The 23,007-nt window shown below is 33.8% G+C and overlaps 2 protein-coding genes across 2 annotated transcripts; one reads left to right on the forward strand and one right to left on the reverse strand.

Moving 5' to 3' along the window:
* Positions 1–3,781: 3,781 nt before the first annotated feature.
* On the forward strand, positions 3,782–9,722 carry LOC142613585 (serine hydroxymethyltransferase 7). Its single transcript, XM_075785993.1, has 4 exons — positions 3,782–5,087; positions 7,358–7,763; positions 8,477–8,578; positions 9,110–9,722. Exons 1-4 carry the CDS (start codon positions 4,077–4,079, stop codon positions 9,331–9,333), a joined length of 1,743 nt encoding a protein of 580 aa, XP_075642108.1. The 5' UTR covers positions 3,782–4,076; the 3' UTR covers positions 9,334–9,722.
* A 1,345-nt stretch (positions 9,723–11,067) lies between these two features.
* Positions 11,068–12,996, reverse strand: LOC142612807 (uncharacterized). Its single transcript, XM_075784965.1, has 2 exons — positions 12,125–12,996; positions 11,068–12,035 (listed from the first exon to the last, which is right to left on the reverse strand). Exons 1-2 carry the CDS (start codon positions 12,479–12,481, stop codon positions 11,424–11,426), a joined length of 969 nt encoding a protein of 322 aa, XP_075641080.1. The 5' UTR covers positions 12,482–12,996; the 3' UTR covers positions 11,068–11,423.
* Positions 12,997–23,007: the final 10,011 nt, after the last annotated feature.

Here is a 23,007-nt window from a genome sequence, read left to right on the forward strand (position 1 = left end):
GTAACATTACCTAAAGTTACACAAAGTATAACTTGAACCCAACCATATGTATATAAATTGTTATTTTGTAAGGCATGGAGTGGTATTATGTGTAATTGTTGCATGTAACATCTCTCTTATATAGAGGTGAGTATCATACTTGTTGTGGGGAGTAAAAGGACCCAAGCGGGCATTTGGGCCCGCGGGCATTTGGGCCCTTGGGCTCTAGCAAGGAGGGCCGATCTGTTCTTGGGCTAAGAATTTGTTAGTGCTGCGGATCGGCCCATACGCCGAGGGTCCGAGGACACATCCGAGGGTGAGTTCCTCCTCGGACAGACCCAAGAAAGCTCGTAGATTCAATATGAAGGTCAAGACAAAACTCTGGAAAGACTGTTGGTTAAGAGGGGGAAACCCTGAACCTTCTAGATACACCAATGTTAGAAAAGTATCATGAGCCAATGCTGCCACCTCCACATTAAAGACTCTACACCTACCTCCCTGGCCGCATTAATGGGGAAGTGACCCCTGAACAGTAGAGCTGAAACTTTTGGTCACTATTCAAAGGCATTAAGGGACAAAATATCTAGGGGAGAGGGGGTTTGAGCAACACGTGGATAAAGTGTCAGGAAAGGAAGTATTTAACGGGGGTGAAGGCCAAAGAAAAGGGGGCGGTCTGTAACTAAGAAAGAAATTAAGAATTGTAATCTTTAAGAAAGAAAGAGAAATAATACAGAAATAATCCTCGGCTCACGTCCGAGGAGGTCCACCTGCAATTATCACTCATTGTATACAAGTGTTTACACATCATAGCCTGTTATCAAGTTCTCAGTAGTTCTAATCTAGATTTCTAGCCCACACTCTACAAATTTCATTGTTTAAGGCTCATTGAGCCTGAGCCCATAATAGTCTTTGGGTCCAGGTGCAATTGTGTACTTACACTTGTGGAATATACTTACATGTGAAAGAGATATTGTATATAATAAGCACACAAAATTGTATTTTCCATTAAGTGGTGGCTTTACACTTGAGTCTTGAAATTTTTTCCAAAGACAACAGCTAAGCCTTTCCAAATGAAACCTCCTTCAATTTGTTTGACTCCATTATCATTTCAAACTTATTGGTTGGCTGAAAGAAGTCAAGAATGAGTAGCATGAGCGGGTGTTTGGTTCGCCGTGATGTTACATTATACCGTAATAGTACATTATTTTAATCTTACATTAATGTAATCTCAATATAAAAATACAACATTACATTGTTTAAAAAGGTGCTGAGATTAAGGTGATGTGATATAATTTGTAATTTTAAATTATAGTAATATCAGAAAAAATAAAATAAACCAAAAATCTTATTGTCACATCATTATAATATACATCACATTAAGAATACGTCGCAGAGAATCAAACGCACCTTAAATGTTGTAAGGTAGTTGAATGACCCAAAATGTATTCCAAGCCCATATTTGAACACAAAAGATTGATTATTGTTATTATTAATTCAATAAATGGTGGAGAAATTCGAACTTAAATGTTTTTATTGGGAAAATCATAAGGTGCTAACTAGTTGAACATGACTCCTTATTTTTAAACGTTTGTACATGCTACATAATGACACTTTGCAGAGAATTATTAGGGTCGCGGCTTGACTAAGACCAAAACTAAAAGCATGCCATTTGGAACTTAGTGATCACACGCACCTAAAAAAAAAAATACCCGCCATTTTGGAGTATTGAGCACACCTACTCGTCTTTGCCATTTCAATTAGGATTTGAGAAAGTTAGGCTGTTGGTATAGTTGTTTGAGTAGCATATTTTTAGTTTTTAAACAATATTACACGTATTTTTATATATTTTTTATTTACACTTATTTTTAAAAAATATAAACAATATTATTAAAACAACATTACTAAACGGCCCTTATTTAATGCTGAGCTTAAAAAAAGAAAAACAAAAAGAGATATATGAGTATATTTTATGAGTTATGCTAACGAGTGCCTTTAGGGCAATGGTTAATAATTCATTTTAGGAAAATTTTGACACCATTTTTAATGAGAAATAAAAAAAAACTATCAAAACATTAATTACTTTTTTTCTTTTTTTAAATAGATTGTTAATCATTTCCCTAAGAACATTCGTTAACATTTTTTATATAAGTATATGTTTTTTATGTTATACTCATTTCCATGAGAACTTACAAGGTACAAGAACAAAATAAAATATCTTTTTTTTTTTTTTTCCTGAATAAAATAAAATAGTACTTCAAAAGTCGTTTGAAATCTAGATGCATTGCATCTTGCCCATTTACTCTTGATTAAATAATATAATTCCCTTTGCCCGGTATTTTCTTAAGCCCGCAAGAAAGCAGTACTAACACGCAACTTCAAGTCTTCAACTAAAAAGATTCTCAGAAAAAAAAAAGAAAAAGTCTTCAACTAAAAAAAGAAAAAAGAAAAAAGTCTATAGCTACACAAACATTGACAACAAATTATATATTTTCTAACACAAAATTATACCACAAATTTTACTTAAAAGTCATGATAGCTTTGAAGGAAAGGTGCGACAAATTATATTACACACGACACACTCTCTTAAATAATGTAGAATAATTATTAAATTCTTTATTTTGAAAAACAAACACACACATAAGAGATAAAAAAAAAATGGTTTTAACATAAAAACATATAATAAATTCTACTTAAAAACCATGGTAACTTTTAAAGGGAGGAGATGTGGCAAGTTATTAAAAGAAAATAATAAAATAGTGTTAGTATTAGTAGTGAGTTATATAACAATAATCAATAATAAACTACCAACTCAACATGTGTAAAAATTTATAACCTACCAACTTAACAGACAAGAAATTTATCCATTTGAGATTTGATCAAAATTCAAATTGCATAACTGTAGTTTGAAATTTCATTATGCAAGTATTTTGCTAAATTTTTTTTGATTTTGTATTTTTTTTAAAAATTTTTGGAGGAGAGGGACATAATAGTGGAGCAAAATTACATATTTAACTATGTTTTTAACAAATATGAGTAACAAAACTCTAACTAAACTAATCTCAATTGAGTAAAGTGTCAAATTGCAAATTATAAGTAAGTAAGTTGTAATTTGCCCAAGAGAAAAAAATCATCAAATAGAAATAGGTAAACTATTCACACTACCCCCCTCACTCTCTCTATAATTAGGCAAATCTTGGTTTAAATTTTTTGTACTAGTAATTATTTATTAGTAAATAAATTATAATTAATTTTCACAACATCGTTTTTTTTTTTTTGGGTGACGCTTGAATAGTTGTTGAAATGGTGGGATAGATAGAATAAATATTAAGAGAGCTATGCTAGTACTATAATTTGTGCCACAACTCACCTATGTGGCGAGTTGTAATTGATAGAAGGGTGATAGTGGTCCATGTGGAGACACTTTTTTACAAATTACAACTCGCCACATGAGTGAGTCGTGGCACCAACATTAGTTACATTAAAACAACGACGCATAGATATGAGCCCCACTCATCTCAGACTTATTAGACCCACAAAACAAACAAATAGAACCACTCTTCCTACTATTCCTAACCTCAAAATTTTCCACTTCGAACATAGACATCTTTCCGTCCACGTATATTTCCATCCTATTATATCGAATCCCTCTCCTTTCCTTTTCTTTTCCCGTTGCCAAAGAAAAAGATATTCCCTCCTCTCCACGTTTACACACACTTCACCGCCTATCCCCGGTCACCTTCACCCTTCAACTTGCTACTAATCCTAATTTCCAAACACCCCCCCCTTTTCCCGTAATATAGGCCAGGTTCATTCTACACTTCCCAGTTCTACCGGTAACCTTTCTCACCTTTCTCTCTATAAAACACAAATATCAATTTCGTTTCCTTTTTAGGGTTTGAGTTAGGGTTTGGGTTTTTTCTCTGAAACTTCCATGGAAGCTCCCTCTGCTTCAGCAAATTCGAACCGATCTTCGAGGTTTCGTTACTGTACTTGTGGCTTATGCAGACGGTGTTGTCGTTGTTTCTGTTGCTGTTACACGTATCCCTGAATAAATTGGATTTGTTTTTGTAAAAGTAGTAGTAGTTGTTGTTGTTGTTATGGATTTGCCACACGCTCAACCCGCTCTTTCTCTGGGCTTCAGTTCGCACACTTCGGTTTCTGACGATTCGATTTCGCTGAAAATCGATTCGAGCTATTGCGATTCGTCGAATTCGGTGCCGTCTGTTCCACTACAGTTGCTACAGCAAAAGGAGGAGGTAATCGAGATTGAGAATGGGGAAGGGGAAGGGGAAGGGGAAGGGGAAGACCAGAGTGAGGATGAGAAATTCAGCATTTTGGGGCACCCGATGTGTTTGAAGAGGTCGAGAGACTCGCTGCTCTGTCAGAACGCTACGAAGCGAGTGGCGGTCGAGCCCAGGCTAGAGGCGAGGCGGGCGGCGGTTTGGGGTTGGGGGAACCAGCCACTCGGCGTGGCAGACCCGGAAATCAACTCGATTATGGAGAAGGAAAAGCAGAGACAGTTTAAAGGGATTGAATTGATTGCTTCGGAGAATTACGTGTGCAGGGCTGTGATGGAAGCTCTGGGTAGTCACTTGACAAACAAGTACTCGGAGGGAATGCCTGGTGCAAGGTACTACACTGGGAATCAACATATTGATCAAATTGAATTGCTCTGTCACGAGCGCGCATTAGCGGCGTTTGATCTTGATTCGGAGAAATGGGGTGTGAATGTTCAGCCATACTCGTGTACCTCTGCAAATTTTGCGGTTTACACGGGTCTTTTACTCCCAAATGATCGGATTATGGGATTGGATTCTCCGTCAGGCGGGCATTTGAGTCATGGGTATTACACTCCAAATGGGAAGAAAGTCGCTGCTGCTTCTATATTCTTTGAGAATTTGCCCTATAAAGTGAATCCACATACGGGTTATATTGATTACGACAAGCTTGAGGAGAAAGCGCTTGATTTTCGCCCCAAGATACTTATTTGTGGCGGGAGTTCGTACCCAAGGGAGTGGGATTATGCGAGGTGTAGGCAGATTGCGGATAAATGCGGAGCTGTGTTGATGTGTGACATGGCTCATATTAGCGGACTCGTGGCAGCCAAGGTTTAAAATGCTTCACTTTTACAAATTTGGAATTTGATTTAACCTTTTTGATTATCTAATTTTTTTTTAAAATTTTGTTGCATTTGAAAGTGTTTTCATTTATTTGAATACAATTGTTATGGTCATTATGAGCTGGGGTTAATTTAGTTCTCTTTTTTCTGTACAGTAGATGGGGTTCTTGTAGTTTGTGATCATATTTGTCACCACCTTATGTTGTGGTAGTCATAGGAATTGTGCAGTTTAGAGTCCTCACGACCGTTTGTTAATATAACTTATATTTAAATGACGATTTGCTCGTTTGTCAATATGGTAGGAAGTAGAGCTGTAAGTGTAGAGCTTTTGTGATATAGAGGCAAATTATAGTAATAAATTGTACTACAAAGTTATGGATTTATAAAGTATGAACAGTGAATTGTAGAACTTTCTCCGAAAAGTTCCAAATTTTAGCTAGTTGACTCACTTTATATTATGTAGAGTTCACTTAGCTATTACAGCCCAGATTATATTCCAAAGATGTGATCTTAGAGCTCACTTACACTAAGTCTACCATCAGTGGGAAGTGGGAACTTTGCTTTTTCTGGTTGGGAAGTGTCTCTGCTCTAGCCTTAAAGCTAGTTTCCTTTTTTCAGCTCTAAGGACCTCTGGAAACACTTTTTTAGTGGGTTGCCAGACACCCCCAAAAATTTTTCCCCAAAAAAGAGCATTAGAGCTCTTAAAGCTCATTTATGACCTGATTTGAACTCAGCTTACAGTATTGTAGGTTAGTTTACAAGCAATTGATCCATTATGTTCTCATGTTTTGACCCCTTGACTTCTTGTACTAGAACAACCGTTGCATTATATGCATGATATTTTACTAAACCTGCCTGTATTCGCAAGTGTCTAGGCTTAAAAATTTAGGATATTGGTTTTACAAATACAAAAATTTTCCTATATTTCAATAAAAATATTTCCTATATGCATGTATGTATGCACCCTCATGGCTTTTTTTTTTGGGGGGGGGGGGGGGAATGCATAAGAGGTAATTTTTATTGATTTGAAAACAGAGCAATTATCATTTACACCACTTTGCCCTTATAGTGCAGAACAGAACAACACTATATCTGCTTTTTTGTTGTTGTTGTTTGACGCCCTGCACTTTCGTGCATGCTTACTCTATTGACATAGTAATGGTATGAACACAGGTCTTTTTAAAAATAATTATAATAATAAGTAAAGACAGGACAGTTTTTTATTTTTATTCATTGTTAAAACTGATTTTTAATTTTTGAGATTTAGGTACTTATAAAAAAAAAAATTGAGATTTAGGTCTTGAGGTATGTCGAAAGGTTTGATATTGAGAGGAGATTTCTTTAATCCATAAGTTGTCACAAAAGTTCAGATGGTATAAATAAAATAGGTTATGTTGCCAATTTGAGAGGGTTCTTGTCCAATTTCATCTCAAGCTAGAAATTTCTTAATGCAGTTCATTCTCCCACAAAAATAATTTACTTTGCCAGTGGAACTGCATGAGATGAGTTCCTTGATTGTTTATTATTACCACTTTTTTGCTGCAAGAACTCGAGATAGAATGGATTTTATAGTAGTCAATTTGGAAGTCAGACTGGTGTCCTTGATATTTGTGGAGAAGTATTGGAGTATAGTTGATGTGGCTGGGCTCTAGCTCTACTGGCACCTCCCTTCTTAAAAGTGCTAGGTAGAGGGTGAGGTTGTGGGTTCAAGACCCACATGTAACTTAACAACCTAACAATAAAAAAAAAAATTTGATGAGGCTGGATCTTTCTTTAGTGTCTCATTTACTTTCATATACTATTGTGTTGTGTTCATTATTAAGAATTATTCATTAAATTCTCTTTGTATCAAATTGGACCCTCAAACAAAATATAGTTGAAGCTCAGAACCTTCTCTGATGTCAATCTCTCTCTCTCTCTCTCTCTCTCTCTCTCTCTTACACGCACATCTTGTCAGTAACTTTGGTAAGTTGGCATTATTTTCTTTGGAAGCCAATATGCTGTTATGGCACTTCTTCTTCCTATGATAACTAGGGTAGAATGCAAGGTTGTAGGTTTGAGACCTATTTGTAACTTGCCAATAGATGTATAAGTTTCTTTGGAAATCTATCATGCTGTTTATATGCTTCCTTATAATCATATTATTATCATAAGGAAATCCTAGTTTCTTACTTTAAAATTTATTTGCCTATCAAAAAAAGGAAAAGAAAAAAGAATTCCAAGTTTCTTATGGTCATTTTTGTTTGTCATCAATTACAGGAATGCACAAGCCCATTTAAATATTGTGATATTGTTACCTCAACGACTCACAAAAGTCTCCGGGGTCCTAGGGGAGGTATAATCTTTTACAGGAGGGGTATGAAATCAAGGAAACAGGGCTTGCTCCTTAGTCACGGAGATGGTAGTACTCATTATGATTTTGAGGAAAGGATAAACTTCGCGGTATTTCCATCGTTGCAAGGGGGTCCTCACAATAATCACATTGCTGCTCTTGCTATAGCTTTAAAACAAGTAGCTACTCCAGAGTATAAAGCCTATATGCAACAGGTGAAGAAAAATGCTCAGGCATTAGCATCTGCTTTGTCGAGAAGAAAATGCAAGCTGGTGACTGGGGGTACTGATAATCATTTGTTGCTTTGGGATCTAACTGCCCTAGGCTTAACAGGTATTCTAATTTTTCCTGCTCTTTCACTAAAAAAAAAAAAAAGAAAAAAGAAAAAAAGAAGGAAATATTTTAAAGGATAAAGTTTGCTTTGTTCCATCTTACTTCATGACTTAAACTTGCTTTGATTCTGGCACTACATTCTGTGGCGCCCATCTGAATTTAGTGAGCATAACTGTAGTTTTATATGAGCTTCTAAAGTTCTGTGGTAATTGGTTTGTATATCGACAGGTTTTATGTATGAAATTGGCTATGAAATTCGGTAATCTTGTACCTATTTTTTGTTGACAGTCAGAAGATTCTCATAACTTATTATCCAGAAATATGTATACCAGCTTCATTTTGCGAAGGCTCTGGTGTTTAGCTATGCATAAACATACTTGCTTGGAATCCGAAGATTAGTAACTTGTGTGGAAAGTGTAGGGTTTTATGAATTGTTACCATGATATTTGAAATTATTGTGTTATCAAAGAATCATGAAAGGGGAATACTTTTGACTTGATATGTCTAAAAAGGGGAAACCACCGTACTATTGGAATATGAATATCACTCAAATTACTTTCAAGTTGTTTTTGGGTCATATTGTTTTGCTTTCTCTCTTTTGTGGTACAAATTTAATCATTAGCTTTTTTGCTTTTAGGTTACAAATGTAAAAACTACCTGCTCAAATATGCACCTCAAGTTCTGATCTTTTTTACCTGCTATGTGTTTTGTAGGCAAGAACTATGAGAAGGTCTGTGAGATGTGTCACATCACTCTCAATAAAAGTGCTATATTTGGTGACAATGGTGCTATTTCTCCTGGAGGAGTAAGAATTGGTGAGTAGTTTGTCATACTGAATTTACAAGTAGGCTTTGAAAAAGTGTTGTGTACATTTTGGCCACACCTTTTAATTTATCTTGTATGATCGTATCCCCTTCTTTTGCCCTTCTTTTGCTGAAGAGATAACAACTAAAATGACACCACCTTCCCCTATAAGAACAGGGTGGAGGGTTATCTGGAAAATCCCTGTAGATAAACAATATCTTGGTATCCAAATTTTAGAATGATATTTTTAAAATGCTGCAAAGGAAGAATGTTCTTATTAGCATGCTTCTTTCCCTTGGGTGCCCCATGGAAATAATTTTACAAAGCTTTCCGTATTTTGTGCTTTATTTCTCAATTTTCTGAATTCTTAAGTGGTGAAAAAGACATGTATCTGAAGTTCATTACTGTTATATTGTTGCAAAATATTGTTGCATAAATTATTTCATTAGTAACAGTGGTAATTAATACATATCTGAATGTCACCATCCTAGTGTGGACTGATTATTACATTCAACTCATAATTTTTCTTTGTTCTTATTTAGGTACTCCTGCTATGACAACAAGAGGTTGTTTAGAGGCTGATTTTGAGACAATTGCTGAGTTTCTTTTTAGGGCAGCCCAGATTACTAGTATGGTGCAGAGGGAACCTGGGAAATTACAGAAAGATTTTTTTAAGGGTCTGCAGAACAATAAAAATATTATTGAGCTCCGAAATCAGGTCGAGACATTTGCTTCCCAGTTTGCAATGCCAGGATTTGATATTTGAACATGTGAAGAGGCAGCCAGCCCACATCTCTAATATCATTATGTTGCTTCTGTGGCCCACATGGTAACCACCCATCCATTTTTCTCCCAGGCCCTCTCCTGTAAATTACGCGCCCTAAAATAGTTCAACATTAAGATTTTGTTGCCCAAAAATTTTACAAGCATTGCTTACCCAAGTGCCTGTCTGACTATCTATTTTTGTGATTTTGTAAAATTTATACCAAAAGGTCTTCTCTTTTATTTCCTGATATGTTTGTGAAGGCGTCTCGAAGTTTTGGTCTGTAATTTTTTATCTGAATACATTTGTAATTAAGGAACTGGGACAGATATCAAAAGTTGCTTTTTCAAATGAGTTATATGTGAAAAATATGCAAATGTTGCATTTGAATCTTCTATCTTTTTTTGAACCTATTATGTCTTCAATTCGAACTGTTCGATTATGTTTTGTTGGAAAAAGATTTTCATGTATTGAATATAAGCACATCCTTCTTATAGTGTGTGAACCAATTATGTCTTCAATTCGAACTGTTCGATTATGTTTTGTTGGAAAAAGATTTTCATGTATTGGATATAAGCACGTCCTTCTTACAGTGTGAATCCCACAGCTAATTGGCATTTGATAATGGTTCTGGTTTAAAAACATCTTGCTTTTGCCTTCGGCATTTGATAACGGTTCTGGTTTAGAAACATCTTGGTTTTACCATTCATCCTCTAATGACTCGCCAACTTCTGGGGCAGTGTATGTCTTACTCTTTCTTCTTCTTCTTTGCCAATTTTTATTTTTTAATGAATCAAGAGCATGGTCTTTGCTTTGGTGGTTGATGTAAAACATGATGTGCGGTTTTATGGGTAATGGCCGTGCACAACACGTTACCCATTTGGTTTGTTGCAACAGAGCTCTGCTACCAGAATTTCTGGCATTCGGCATGTTGGCTCTTTTTATTAATTTTACTCTTTTTTTTTTGGAGAATAAAGATAGTATTACTCATTGTTTTTTGTCTTTATGTTCTTACTTTGGCCAATATTTTATTCTTTTGTGTTTTGGCATACTCATATGGAACCCTTCGAGGGAGGCAAGGCATGGATTTCCGGCAAGGGACAAAAAGCATGAGATACGGTTAGATGTGAGAAAGTGACAACTTAATTTTCTGCTCAATATTTTATACCCTCCAACCCAAAAAAGGGGATGAAATTGGCAGCAGAATAAAATTTTTGTTAGCAAAAGAGAGAGAGAGAGAGAGAGAGAGAGAGAGAGAGAGTTTGGAAGAGACATGTCAGGAAGAGAGGGATGTTGTGGCAAGGAGCTTTCATCGACTCCATTGCTTTCAAAGTGAACCGAATCAGACAAAAGCTTCCTTAAGAGCAAAAGAAGCTGCTGCTTTTGAAATTAAAGCGGCCAAGGAATCTCGCAGTCGCCCCTACAGTCCTAAGCCACTCTTTTCATCATTCTTTCACAACTTGAATGATTAATCATTTACTATAACAACTAAAAAAAGAGCCACTCTCTATGAACAAAACAGAGCAAGAGGAGAAAAAAAAAATCACTTCCTAAGAAAAAAGAAAACATAAAATAACCATTTAAAATATAATAACTAATGGGAATATCATTATTTTGTCTTCCCTTATGAGGATATTAAGAAGCTTCCAAATCTTTCTCCACCCAAATTTTTAAATAGGAGCTTGGGGTTGGTGTTTCGTGTAAGTGGTTAAAAAAATAAAAACAAAACAAAGACACTTTCTGTTTAATTTTCTTCTTGAACTCTCATTTAAAGTCTTTTTGAAACCTAGACTTACATTCAATTCAAGAACCTTCCTTTTGGGGTTGCTGAAACAAAAGCTATCCTCCGAAGCTTCAACTATAGCGACCATAAGAAGTAAAAAACAGTAAACCCACAAGAGGAAAAAAAAAAAGAACAATAAGAAAAAAATAATAATAACAATAATAAGAAACAAAGAGGGACAGAAGGCTTAAAGGTACAACAACCCCAACAACTGATTCCTCTACTTGTAATATTCATTTTTTTTTTTTTTTCGTTTTCTTCCATCCGACCATTTCTATCACTATCTCTCTTTCACTCTCGTTCTCTTTCTCTACCTATGACTGCAAAAGTCCAAAAGCTTCTTCCTCCCTTCAACAATTTCATCAAAGAAATCATCAAGCTGGCCAACAATATTGTCAGCACCAGATCTCAACACCCCAAAACACCCTCTCAAGTTGTCCACTCTTTCTCTTATCCCAACCTCACTTTCCCACTCCACCACTCCTCCTTGTGACCCTGTTCTCTCCAATTCTCCTCTCAGCTCCTCCATAGCCAACTTTGATCTCCTAAACTCATACAGCAAAATCCCTGGCCTCCCATTCATCTGGTTGATCTCTGCAGCCACCCTTTGTTGCAACCTTGCTGTTGATATCATAAACCCGGATCCAAAAAACAAGCAACCTTCATATCCACCCCTTAAGAAACTTGACTCTGGCCAACAGTACACCAATCCATATAGCAGTATCATCAGCAACAAAGAGCTAACATTCCTCATTGCATAAAGGACACCCCTGAAGCCATTGAACCCATTTAGCTTTGACTCTATGGAGACCTTCTCATCAAAACGCAAAGAAAGTGGTTGGATTCTTGTTTCCATTAAGCCTCTATTCTCTTCCTCCAATCCTAGTGCTTCTCTTCGACACCCAGATATTGCTCTAACCACCTGTTTCAAAAAAAAAAAAAAAAATCAATCAAAGCCAAATAAAAATTGAATCTTTATATGAAATTTGAAGGTTGGTGATGAAGTTGAACCTGGCGAGAAAGCTGTGGAGTGAGATGGCGATGAGCGTCAAGTGAAGAAGTTATATTGAACCCAGCAGAGTAATAGTTTTCCATGCCTGATATCCCAGACTTTAGCACATGACAAACTTCCCAAAGCTTCGAACTTTCATCCATGTACTCATCAAGCCACTTCTCACCCACTGGCAAATGGAGCTTTTGGACAAGGAGAGTCAATTGGGAGTGAAAGGATCGAAGCAGTGAGAGTACCCTTTGAAGGAATTGAATTGACATGAAGTTATTGGACAAGTAAAAGCGTTCAAGATCATCAATCCCACGGGTGAGAAATGAGTAGAAGCCATTCACAGAGTTTGTAGAAGAAGGATCCATGTTTTTTTTTGGTTGTGTGGTGGAGCTAAGGTCTAAGAGGGAAAAGAAACAAAAAGTGGACGGTTTTTAAAAAACAAAAGGAAGAGAAGGTTATAAAGAGGGAGATATATAAATTGTGAGAGGTAGCATAATATGGAGGAGAAAGGAGGAGAAGAAGAAGAAGAAGGAAGAATTGGAAGAGAGGGAATATCTTAGAAGCTCAGGTTTCTAAGGTTGAAAAGGATTGTTGGGAGCAATGATGGGTGTTTCCTATAGAGGGGAAAGGATGATTGGTAATATGCCATTTTCATTGTTTAATGGGCAGAAAGAAAAAGAAAGTGAAAAATAATAAAGACCCGGAAAATAAAAAGAAGAATATATCTATAAAAATGAAAAGAGAAAGCAAGAGAGTTTAGCCAAAACTATGAGACATGAAATTGTCATGAACTCCCTTCCATTCCAATTCCTGCCTTTCCTGCGTTTCTTAACTTTTCTCCTCAACTTTAAAGTGTACCTATATTACTATGAAATATATTAATTAATTATACCAATATATATATATATATAGAGAGAGAGAGAGAGAGAGAGAGAGAGAGAGGTGGGGAAGGAGGGCAAGTGGTATGTTATTAATAAATATAGTTGGCATTGTTGTATGATGTTCGATTGAGGTTATTCTTATTGGGTTGTAAAAAGTTTGACTGGATTGACTGGGATTTTGCTTCTGCTACTACTTCCTAAGTCCTAAGTCCTAAGTTTCTAATGCCTTCCCATATAGATACGTGTCCTCCCTCCTTTTGATTTGAGTGCTCTTTGGCTTCTTCTTCCCTCTTTTTCTTCCTCGAGCAACTGACTTTGGCTCCTTTACTTCCCCTCTATTCTATTGAAATTTGTGGGTTTTGTTTTTCCTAGATAATTCTTGATTTTGTTGATTTTTTCAAAAGGGGGAGGACTTGAAATGATGAGGTTCCTTGTACATCTCTGTTTTTGTAACCCTTCTCTACTACCCCCAAAATTAGTCTTTTTAGGCCAAATATATTATGTCTTTTTTATTTTTTTTATAAAATTTTTTACCACACTTTTTTTTTTCTCTTCCTAGGAGTAAATGTGGTACCATGTTTCTTCATTAACTATGTACATTGAATAATACTTGAACCTAAGTATATAATTTCATCCTGGCTGTCCTTTGCTATTTCATCAAAGATCCTCCAACGGCTGATCTAGTGGGTCCCAATTTTTGTTTATTTTGTCAAAATGGGTTTGTAATGATTGATTGTATTTAGTTATCTGTGGGCGGCAATGCAAAGAGTTGAAAGCTAGTGATGGTTGCTTCCTTTATTCTCTTAGAATGAATTATAGTACATTAGTTTTTTTCTTCTTCTTTTTTTGTGTCCCTCTTTATTAATTCCTTATAATTTAATAATTTATGTAGTTATTTATACGAGTATATATTTTAATTTTTTATTTCAAGCTTAGGGAGGTGGAAGAGGGGACCAGCAAATCTTAATTTATAATTGGGGTTATGGCTTAAGCAACAATTTTCTAAAATTTTTTGTTTTAAACTTTAGTCGGGTGCTCGTGGGTTTTCGGAGAATGGGACATCTTGAGAGTATGTTGGTCTTTTAAGATTTCATTGGAAAGTGAAAACGAAGCAAATTGGCATTATTTAAGGCCATTCTTCTGGGCACCCCTTTGCTTTTTAAAATCAACCCACCTTATAGTTATAAGGCTGCCCTTTGTGTATGATTCTTATTGTATATGTGGAGGTTGAACATGTTAATTGTTCTACCTTTTTCACTATTCCAACTTGTTTTAAAGACTTAAAGTGATAATAATACTAAGTTATTATTTGAGTAATATCTTTTTGCATGAATTTATCAAAGTATTTTTATAAGATTTTTTTTCTTAAATTGTTGGGGGCAAGTTGTGATTGAAATAACATCACTTTTGTATGACTTAATACAACACTTTGATAAGTTATGATTAGAGAAGTATCGCTTTTACGTAGACTTATTATTGATATGACTTTATAATACGACACCAATCACAAAAAATTAAATCAACAATTGTGGAAATTTTAATTAAAAGTTTTATGTGCCTAATCTTATTAGTAAAATTCATTGCTTTTTTTAGAGGTAATTCCTCCATGATGTGAAAGTTTTGGAATTTTGTATTTCATTTTCTCATGTTATTAGATCTTCTAACACTTTAGCCCATTCCTTAACTGCTTGGGTCCCTTTGTAATTGTCCTAGTGCCATCTTTATCTCCAAATAAGGAGTGCCTACTAGCAAAGTAGCAAGTAGCAACCCTCTCCCTTTGCTTATTTTTCTTGGTTATATGAACTACTAATGTGGTTTTTGTGGTGCTCTTGGCCAAAAGCTGCATTCTTTTGAAGAAGTCTTTTCAAATGCTGGGCTACAAAATATTCTCTACTCCATTAAATTTCCATTAAGTCAGGTGGAATTAAATCTTGTTAAACTTGAAAATTAAATCAACTCACTATTTATCTATAAAAAAAAAAATTGCTTCCTTTGACTGGAAGTCTGGGACTGTCAATGGCTTGAATTGTGATTCAATTTTATTGGTTAATGATTTGGATTTTTGGATTTTTAAGCAAGTCTTTATCCCAATCTTAATCCAAGATTTTTGATTCGCATACGGGAATAAATCAAATTTATTTCATGTGATAGCTTGGAATCAAACTAGGATAAATATCCTAAGATGATTGGATAAGATAATACATAACAATGACATGTCATTACTAAATAATTGATGCCCAATTTTAGTGATTTCAACATTTTGAAAAACTATTCTTTTTGCCCAATGGTGTCTGACGAGTCACATATATACTATAGATGCAATTAAATTATATAGCTATCAAACACCAACCCTCTAAATGCCTTTGTCACATTTCATTTCACCATGCTTGGTGAGCATTGCATTACAGTTGAATCAAACTTTGAATTGATGGACAAAAGACAACTGTGCAACTCAGCACTTGAGCATCAAGTTTGAAACCTTCTCAAATAATCAAGTATTTGCAATATTTCCCAAGCTAGACTTGACCGGCTAGATTGGGTAACTGCGAATTTTAGGACCTGGTTTTGATAGGTGGTTGACTGCTTGTTTTCTTATCTATGGTAAAACCGTAAAAGGACGGACTTATTGTTAATTATTATAAATGTTATGAAAAGGAATATTGCTAGGTCGATCCAATAAACTCATACAAACAAATGGTAGAATTACTCTATTGACATGACAATCAATATAATTGGAGAAATATGCTTAAAAGGAATGGGTTTGGGACTAATGCTCCTATGCACAAGACCCATTAAGATGCTAAAACATATCAATTTGGTGAACATTGCATTACAGTTGAATCAAACTTTGAATTGATGGACAAAAGACAACTGTACAACTCAGCACTTGGGCATCAAAGTTCGTAACCTTCTCAAATAATCAAGTATTTCCAATATTTCCCAAGCTAAGGAATCTAGACTTGGCCGGCTAGATTGGGTAACTGCTAATTTTAGGACCTGGTATTGATGGGTGGTTGAGTGCTTGTTTGCTTATCTATGGTAAAAGGATGGACTTATTGTCAGTTATTACAAATGTTGTGAAAAGGAATATTGCTAGATCGATCCAGCTGACTCATACAAACAAATGCTAGATCTACTCTATTGACATGACAACCAATATAATTGGGAAAATATGCTTAAAAAGAATAGGTTTGGGACTAGTGCTCCTACGATTAAGATCCATTAAAATGCTAAAATATATCAATTTTTTATTATATATCCACATTTTAATGAATTCAGTGCACAGAGCATTGGACCCAAACTTTACCTCGTATAAAATTTGACATATATCTAACATTTTTTAGAAAGGGAGAGCATTAGTTTGAAACTTGTTTAAATTCATGGAATAGAGAAAAGAACCATCTACTCAAGAAGGTTATTGAATGTAAAAACAATGGGTGCACAAAACAAAATGCAGGCTAAGTTAATGTGGGTCCAATGATGGTATAAAGTAAAACAGATGGACGGCTAGATTTGTCCGGCAACATCACTTTCGTCCCATCATGATATTTACCTCCATAAAAAGTCTATAGGAGAATGTTTCATTTTCTCTCTTAATGGTCTTAGATGTACACAACTGGATGGTCCATAGCCTCAAAAAAAAAAAAGAGAAAAATATAAAGGAGTCGGTTTATATTGAAATTGAAATGAAAGGAAAGGAAAAGAAAAGAAGGGGAAGAAGTGAAATATCCAATCAGTTTGGGGTTGGGAGGGGTGGGTTCAAATGAACAAAGTTTCTCTCCAAACTAGTTTGGAGAGAAACCCTACAAACTCATCATATATCTTTATATTGAGTGTGAATTTTGAAAATCTAACCGTTAGATTACATGTTCTTATTACATTCTTAATGCTTACAAAATTTCAAGAAGATCAAAGATCAATTGCTATATCATCAATTAAATGTCATAATTTCAAGTTTTTGTGATTTAAAGTTGTATGTAAAAAATAAGTTAATTGATCAAATAGTAAATAATATCCAATTTGAACGAAATTTGATACGTATGTTAAGAACATAAAGAATATGAAATTCAACGATTAGATTCTCAAAATTCACACCAAAAAATGAAATATATAAGAAGTTTAAAGAGTTTCTCTCCAAACTAGTTTGGAGAGAAACTTTGTTCGGTTGAAATTCAATATCAATATGCCTAGTCTTCTTGACAAGTTGCTTATATCAAAATTAATACCAAAATTAAATTGGGGTTTCTACTTTCTAGGGGACCACTGACACTTCTTTTCATTCTCTCCTAACCTATTGATGTTTAATGAAGAAGATAAGGGGATTCCCTAAAAGCCTAAAGATAAGTCATCAAGGATTTACAATCCTCTAAATGCACGAAAATTGGGGGCACTATCTCAAACCAATGTTAGGGCATGGAATGGGGTGAATGTGACTACACACATCTTCAAATTGTAAGTGGTTTTGAGATTATTTTTTTATTTGGGATAGTACATTATACAAATTTATTAAATTAATCTAACATTTGTTCAATTGAAATAGCATAACTATGTTACATCAACCAACTATTATTATGATTGTTACCCTCAAAACACTCGTTTATTTTTTCCACCACAGCCCCTTTCTCTTTTCTCTCATCTCTTTCACTCTCATTAGTGTTGTCGTTATCTCATTAGGTATGGTAGAATGTCTCTGTCCTATCCTAATCCAACCTGTTTTGAGTGAAATATTTTTTGTCCCTAAAAGGAGACAAGATGAAAATAGACACTCGTGTGGTATCCATGATGAACATAAATATAGCTTTTTTAATAGGCTAAAGTATTATTTTTGTCTCTAAAGTTTGTATGAAATTTTTTTTTCATCTCTAAACTTTTTAAAGAGTTTTTTTTTTTTTTCAATAATTTAGGGGCATAAATAGGGATGAATTTTTTTTTTTCAATAGGTCAGGGATAAAAGAAAAAAGAAATATATATATATATATATATATATATATATATATATATATATATATATATTAAGTTTGAAGATAAATAGTAAACAAATTGAATAGTTTAGGGATGAAAAATGAACTTTTTAAAATTTAGAGGAAGAAAAAAACTTCTTGCAAACTCAAGAGACAAAATAATATTTTAGGCTAAAAATATCATCAAAACTGAACTAGGACTTGAACTCAGACATAAACAACTAGTTAGATGTTATATCCATGTGAAAATAAATAAAGTGTCAAATACAATGTTTTGTGCTACTAAAATAAATCTATAAAAAAGTACGGTATGTTTTTTTAAAAATATACTCTCTTCGTCCCAAAATATAATATTCTTTCAAAAATCAAAAGTCAATAAATAAAATTTCTATTTTACCTTTTATTTTATTTAGAAATTTAATATCGTTATTTCTCTAGAGTTTGAATTAGTGGAGGTACTTTAGAAATCTGTACTTTTTTAACTAAAAAGACAATGAATTAGATGGTCTTCACTCACAAAAATTCGTTAAGAAATTGGATGTTTTACAATTTGAGACTTAAAGGATTTTAAAATGTTGAATTCGGAATAACATTGTGCTACATCACTTGACATTCAAAAGCATTAGATATCAATGATGTTGGAAAGAAGAGAAAAAATAGGTTAACAAGAACTGATTTATTGGATGGTACCTTGTCGCTGTAGCCAACAAGTCATTGATGACAAACTCACAAACGACCTTTGTTAGTGAATAACTGAATATGTATCATGTATGCATGAATGCACAAACATGAAGACAATAAAATTCAAAATAAACTAGTGAACGGGTTATTTTTTATTTCATTTTCTTTCATATATCTAGTCTTCCTTATTTTTAGTTAATTACATTAAAATAAATAAAGAATTTTTATTTATTTTAATAATCATCAACATGATAAAACCATAATAAAGAATTTTTTTTCCATTACTATGCCTTTAAAAAAAATTTATAATTAAATAGTTGAGAAATGAGAATTTGAATCCTAAATGCTCCTGTTAAAAACATGAGAAATTACTAATTGAACTACAAGACTCTTGATTTGCTTCCTTACTTTTAAGAGAATTTAATGTTCTTAATCTTATAAAATAAGATAAAGTAATTAGGAAGAAAAGTTGGATCATAACTTAAAAACATTATGAACTGGATAACTATGAGACACTTAGGCCAACAAGTTATTGGGCAATGGCCTCCTAACTTAATGGCACCTATCACTTATTTGTAAGGCTTAAATTGGTGGGAATGATTCTAGTGATGGTAAGAAGATGGAGTGCTTCGGATGGTAATGCCTCTATCTCTTTTTTGGGACTAAAAAACTTGCATTGGGCGGTGGTGGGAATAGGATAGGTTTAGGTGGAGGTGGATGCATTTTGTTATCTTCAATGAGTTGGCTCTAATATTAATGAGAGAGATGAAAGAAAGGAAAGAGGTGATGGTAACTGGAGAGAAAGAAAGGTTTTGAGGATGATAGTAAAATATGCATGATAAAACTAAATTAAAAATATGATATGTATAAATTATTAAATTATATATAGTTTAATCATTTTTATACATGTTCGAAGTTTCTCGTATTCAATTAAAGACTATTTTTTTCATTAGATCATTACTTGAATGATCTTGTGTATTGGGTGTTAGAGTTCAATGAGTCTCCATCATTTTATTGTAATTATTTCTATGTTAAGTTATATAGTGTATTAATTATGTAAATGAGTTTTTTTTTTCTTCGATAACTATATTATTTAACAATATATATAAACATTTGAGAAAAGATAGGAGAGGTCAAATCCGTCCCCATCTCATTCATTCGAGACAAGAAAGATTGAGTATTTTCAATTTTGTCATCTCTAATTGATTCCCCTTATTTGGGAAAGAAATTATTAGAATCATTCACATGAATGAATCACATGAACCTAAAGAGTAGAGAAAAAGAAATTAAATGCAAATGCAAATGGTTGAAATGGGTTGGGCATTACTGTCTTTCTAAGAGGAAGGTGCTCCACCTATCATAGACATGGGCACTTAATAAATCACTCTCCTCTTTGGAGAAAGAGAGAAGAAGAAAAAAAAAAGTAGGGTAAAAGTGTTACTTACCTATGTATTTTAGGACATGTGGCAAGCATAAAACTAAACAACTGGATAATAATCATATTCTCAACCTTCTAAAGCAGAGTTCTCTTTTTCTTATGGGCCACACCTAAAATAACCTTTTTCTATGAAAATTTCAAGTAGTCTTAGATTACATTTTAATTATATTGAAAGTGAAAACAAAATAAATATCGTGCAGCCAACCATGCATTAGAGAGTGGATTGTGATCATGTAAAATTCTAATGGGCCCTCAGTTCTATTCTGTGGGCACAATATCAGCAGGACAAATTCCAAACATATACTAGTGTGTTTATGTATATATACACTAATATTAAAAAATCCCACTTATTTATTTATTTTTTTCTCTTATCTTTTTGTTCAATATTTTCTTCATCATTATTATGTTCATTTTATGATGATATGGTTTGCTAGTATAAAGTTTGTGGAGGGTCACTCTATTGCCTATGACTTTGATTATTATACATAAAAGTTTCTTGAATATGATCATATATGATTAATGGAATCCTTCTTTTTTGTTTAATTTAATTTATAATTTATGGGAACCCCCCCTTATTATAATTGATTTTAGCCGATTTTGCGCGTAATAAAATGTATAAAGCCCATTTCTGGTGAATATTCGTCTGTGGGATTATTTGGGTATCAAATTCGTTATTATTTATAATTGACTAAAGAAACTTCTATTATAAAATTAAAGACTAAAAAGATACTTCGATATTGATAAATGTTTCAATCATGTGGAATGTGAACGAAGAAAGTGTTGACATTGATCTTAGAATTCAGCCTAAAAAACAAAACAGCAATAACCATCTTAGAAGAAGATAGTCTATACATACAGTCAAGACCAAGGGCATGGTTTCGGAATTGGTTCAAGTCAACCTCAAAACAGGACAAGCTGAGTTTCTCTTGGACTGGTTTTGGCTTGGTACCAAAAAGAAATTCATACCAATCACCCTTTAATTTCCATATTCCTTTCTATATATATATATATATATATATATATATATTGTTTGGTACATTATTTTCTTTTGTTAATCACATACAAAATGCATGCATGAATATTGTTAGTCTATATTCTATAAAATATAATAAAGTGGAAGCTCTTTAAAATATCTAAATTAGATTTTAATTTTTCTCTAATTTTGTGTCAAGATCATTTTGATTCTAATTAATTATATTTTGCGTATAGTGCCAAGTGCCATTCAATTTAAAACCACTTTAAACTCTTTTGAAACTACTTCTTGCCCATTTAAAATTAATTCCAATTCATTCTCACCAAAACTTATGATCAATTCAAATATAAGTAAAACCACTTTAAAATTACCATTTTATAATAAATAATAACTCAATTTTTTGTCACTTATTTGGAAAATGCAGACATTAAGTAAATTTATTTCATTTGGTCCCACAGCTTTTTCCATTTTCATCCTCCTTAATGCATCATTTACCTCTATTATCCTAATTCTTCAAACAAATCTATAGTTTCTATCCTTCATTTGGTTACTTAAATTGCTCCAATATTTCATATTGTTTCCGTTAAAAAGTTTATTAAAATAACTTTTTCATCTCTCTTGAATCAGCTCTTCTTTTACAAACACTCCTTGATCTTCTTTTACCAACACTCCTAGAACTTTATCTTTAATGCACCAAACACCATTCAATTCTCTTGTTTTCATTTTCCTTGTCCTACCTAGATTATAAATATGTTTTTCTCCCTCATTCGTCCTCAACCTATTTTATGAGTTATCATAGGCCTTACATTTAGCCTCTTGGACAACTTTTTTTGCCTCCCTCTCTGCCACTTTATAATTTTTATAAGTAGCACTATCTCTACATTTAGGTAGGCTTCTACAGCTCTCTCTAATTTAATTGATTTTTGAACTTCCATATTTCACTACCAAGTCTCCTTACTCGTTTGCCCACATCCTTAAGATTCTCCAAGGACGTCTTTAACTACTCTTTTAACAATTAGCCATTTAATTTCAAATATTATCAACATCATCGTCTAAATCCCACTTGCCTTCTTTGGTCATTTTATCTTTAAACGAATCTTCTTTCTCTCCCTTCAATAATCCATTTATGATAGAATGACTAAATTTTATGCTGATCATCAACCTACCACAACCCTTATCCTTTTACCTAACTTGGATTAACTGTAAACAAAATGTATAACACTAAGGTGTATCTAATTATGTTATTAATGCCTATGCACATATGCTGAGGAATACAAGCTAGTGTCTATAAATAAATAAATAAATAAAATAATACATGCACATGTAAAACTTATTAAGCATAAACTACAATGGAGTGGCACCTTCTCAAATTCTTTCATGCAACGAATAGATTATTGCTTTTAGAGAAGAAATAGATTGTATACAAATCCAAACATTAAAAATGTTTTTATATAATACATTGCTTAATAAAAATAAAATTTAATTTGAAGTAGTAATATAAAGTTATATATATATATATATATATATATATATATATATCCAATATCTTTATATATATGTGGGGAGTAAAAAGATCCTGATGGGAACGTGGGCCTTTTGGGCCGTGTTAAGGAAGGCCGACCTGACCCTGGGTTTAGAAGTTGTTAGTACTATGGGTCGGCCCATACGCCGAGGATCCAGCCGAGGGTGACCTTACCCTCGGATGAGCACCGAAGAACTCGGGATTTCATAGTAAAGGTTAGGGGATGACACAGTTAAGGTCAATGGTTAAAAGGGGTGAACCCTAGAACGCCCCAGAAGCACCGGTGTTGAAGAAATGTCAAAGATAAAGACTGCTACCTCCACATTAAAAACCCTGCACCTACCACCCTGGCCGCATTTATGGGGAAGTGACACCTGAACAGTGGAAGAGAAACTTCTGGTTACTATTCAAAGGCACTGAGAAAAGAAATATCTA

The sequence above is a fragment of the Castanea sativa genome, chromosome 10 (assembly GCF_040712315.1).
Source record: "Castanea sativa cultivar Marrone di Chiusa Pesio chromosome 10, ASM4071231v1".
In the NCBI taxonomy this organism is placed as follows: Eukaryota; Viridiplantae; Streptophyta; class Magnoliopsida; order Fagales; family Fagaceae; genus Castanea; species Castanea sativa.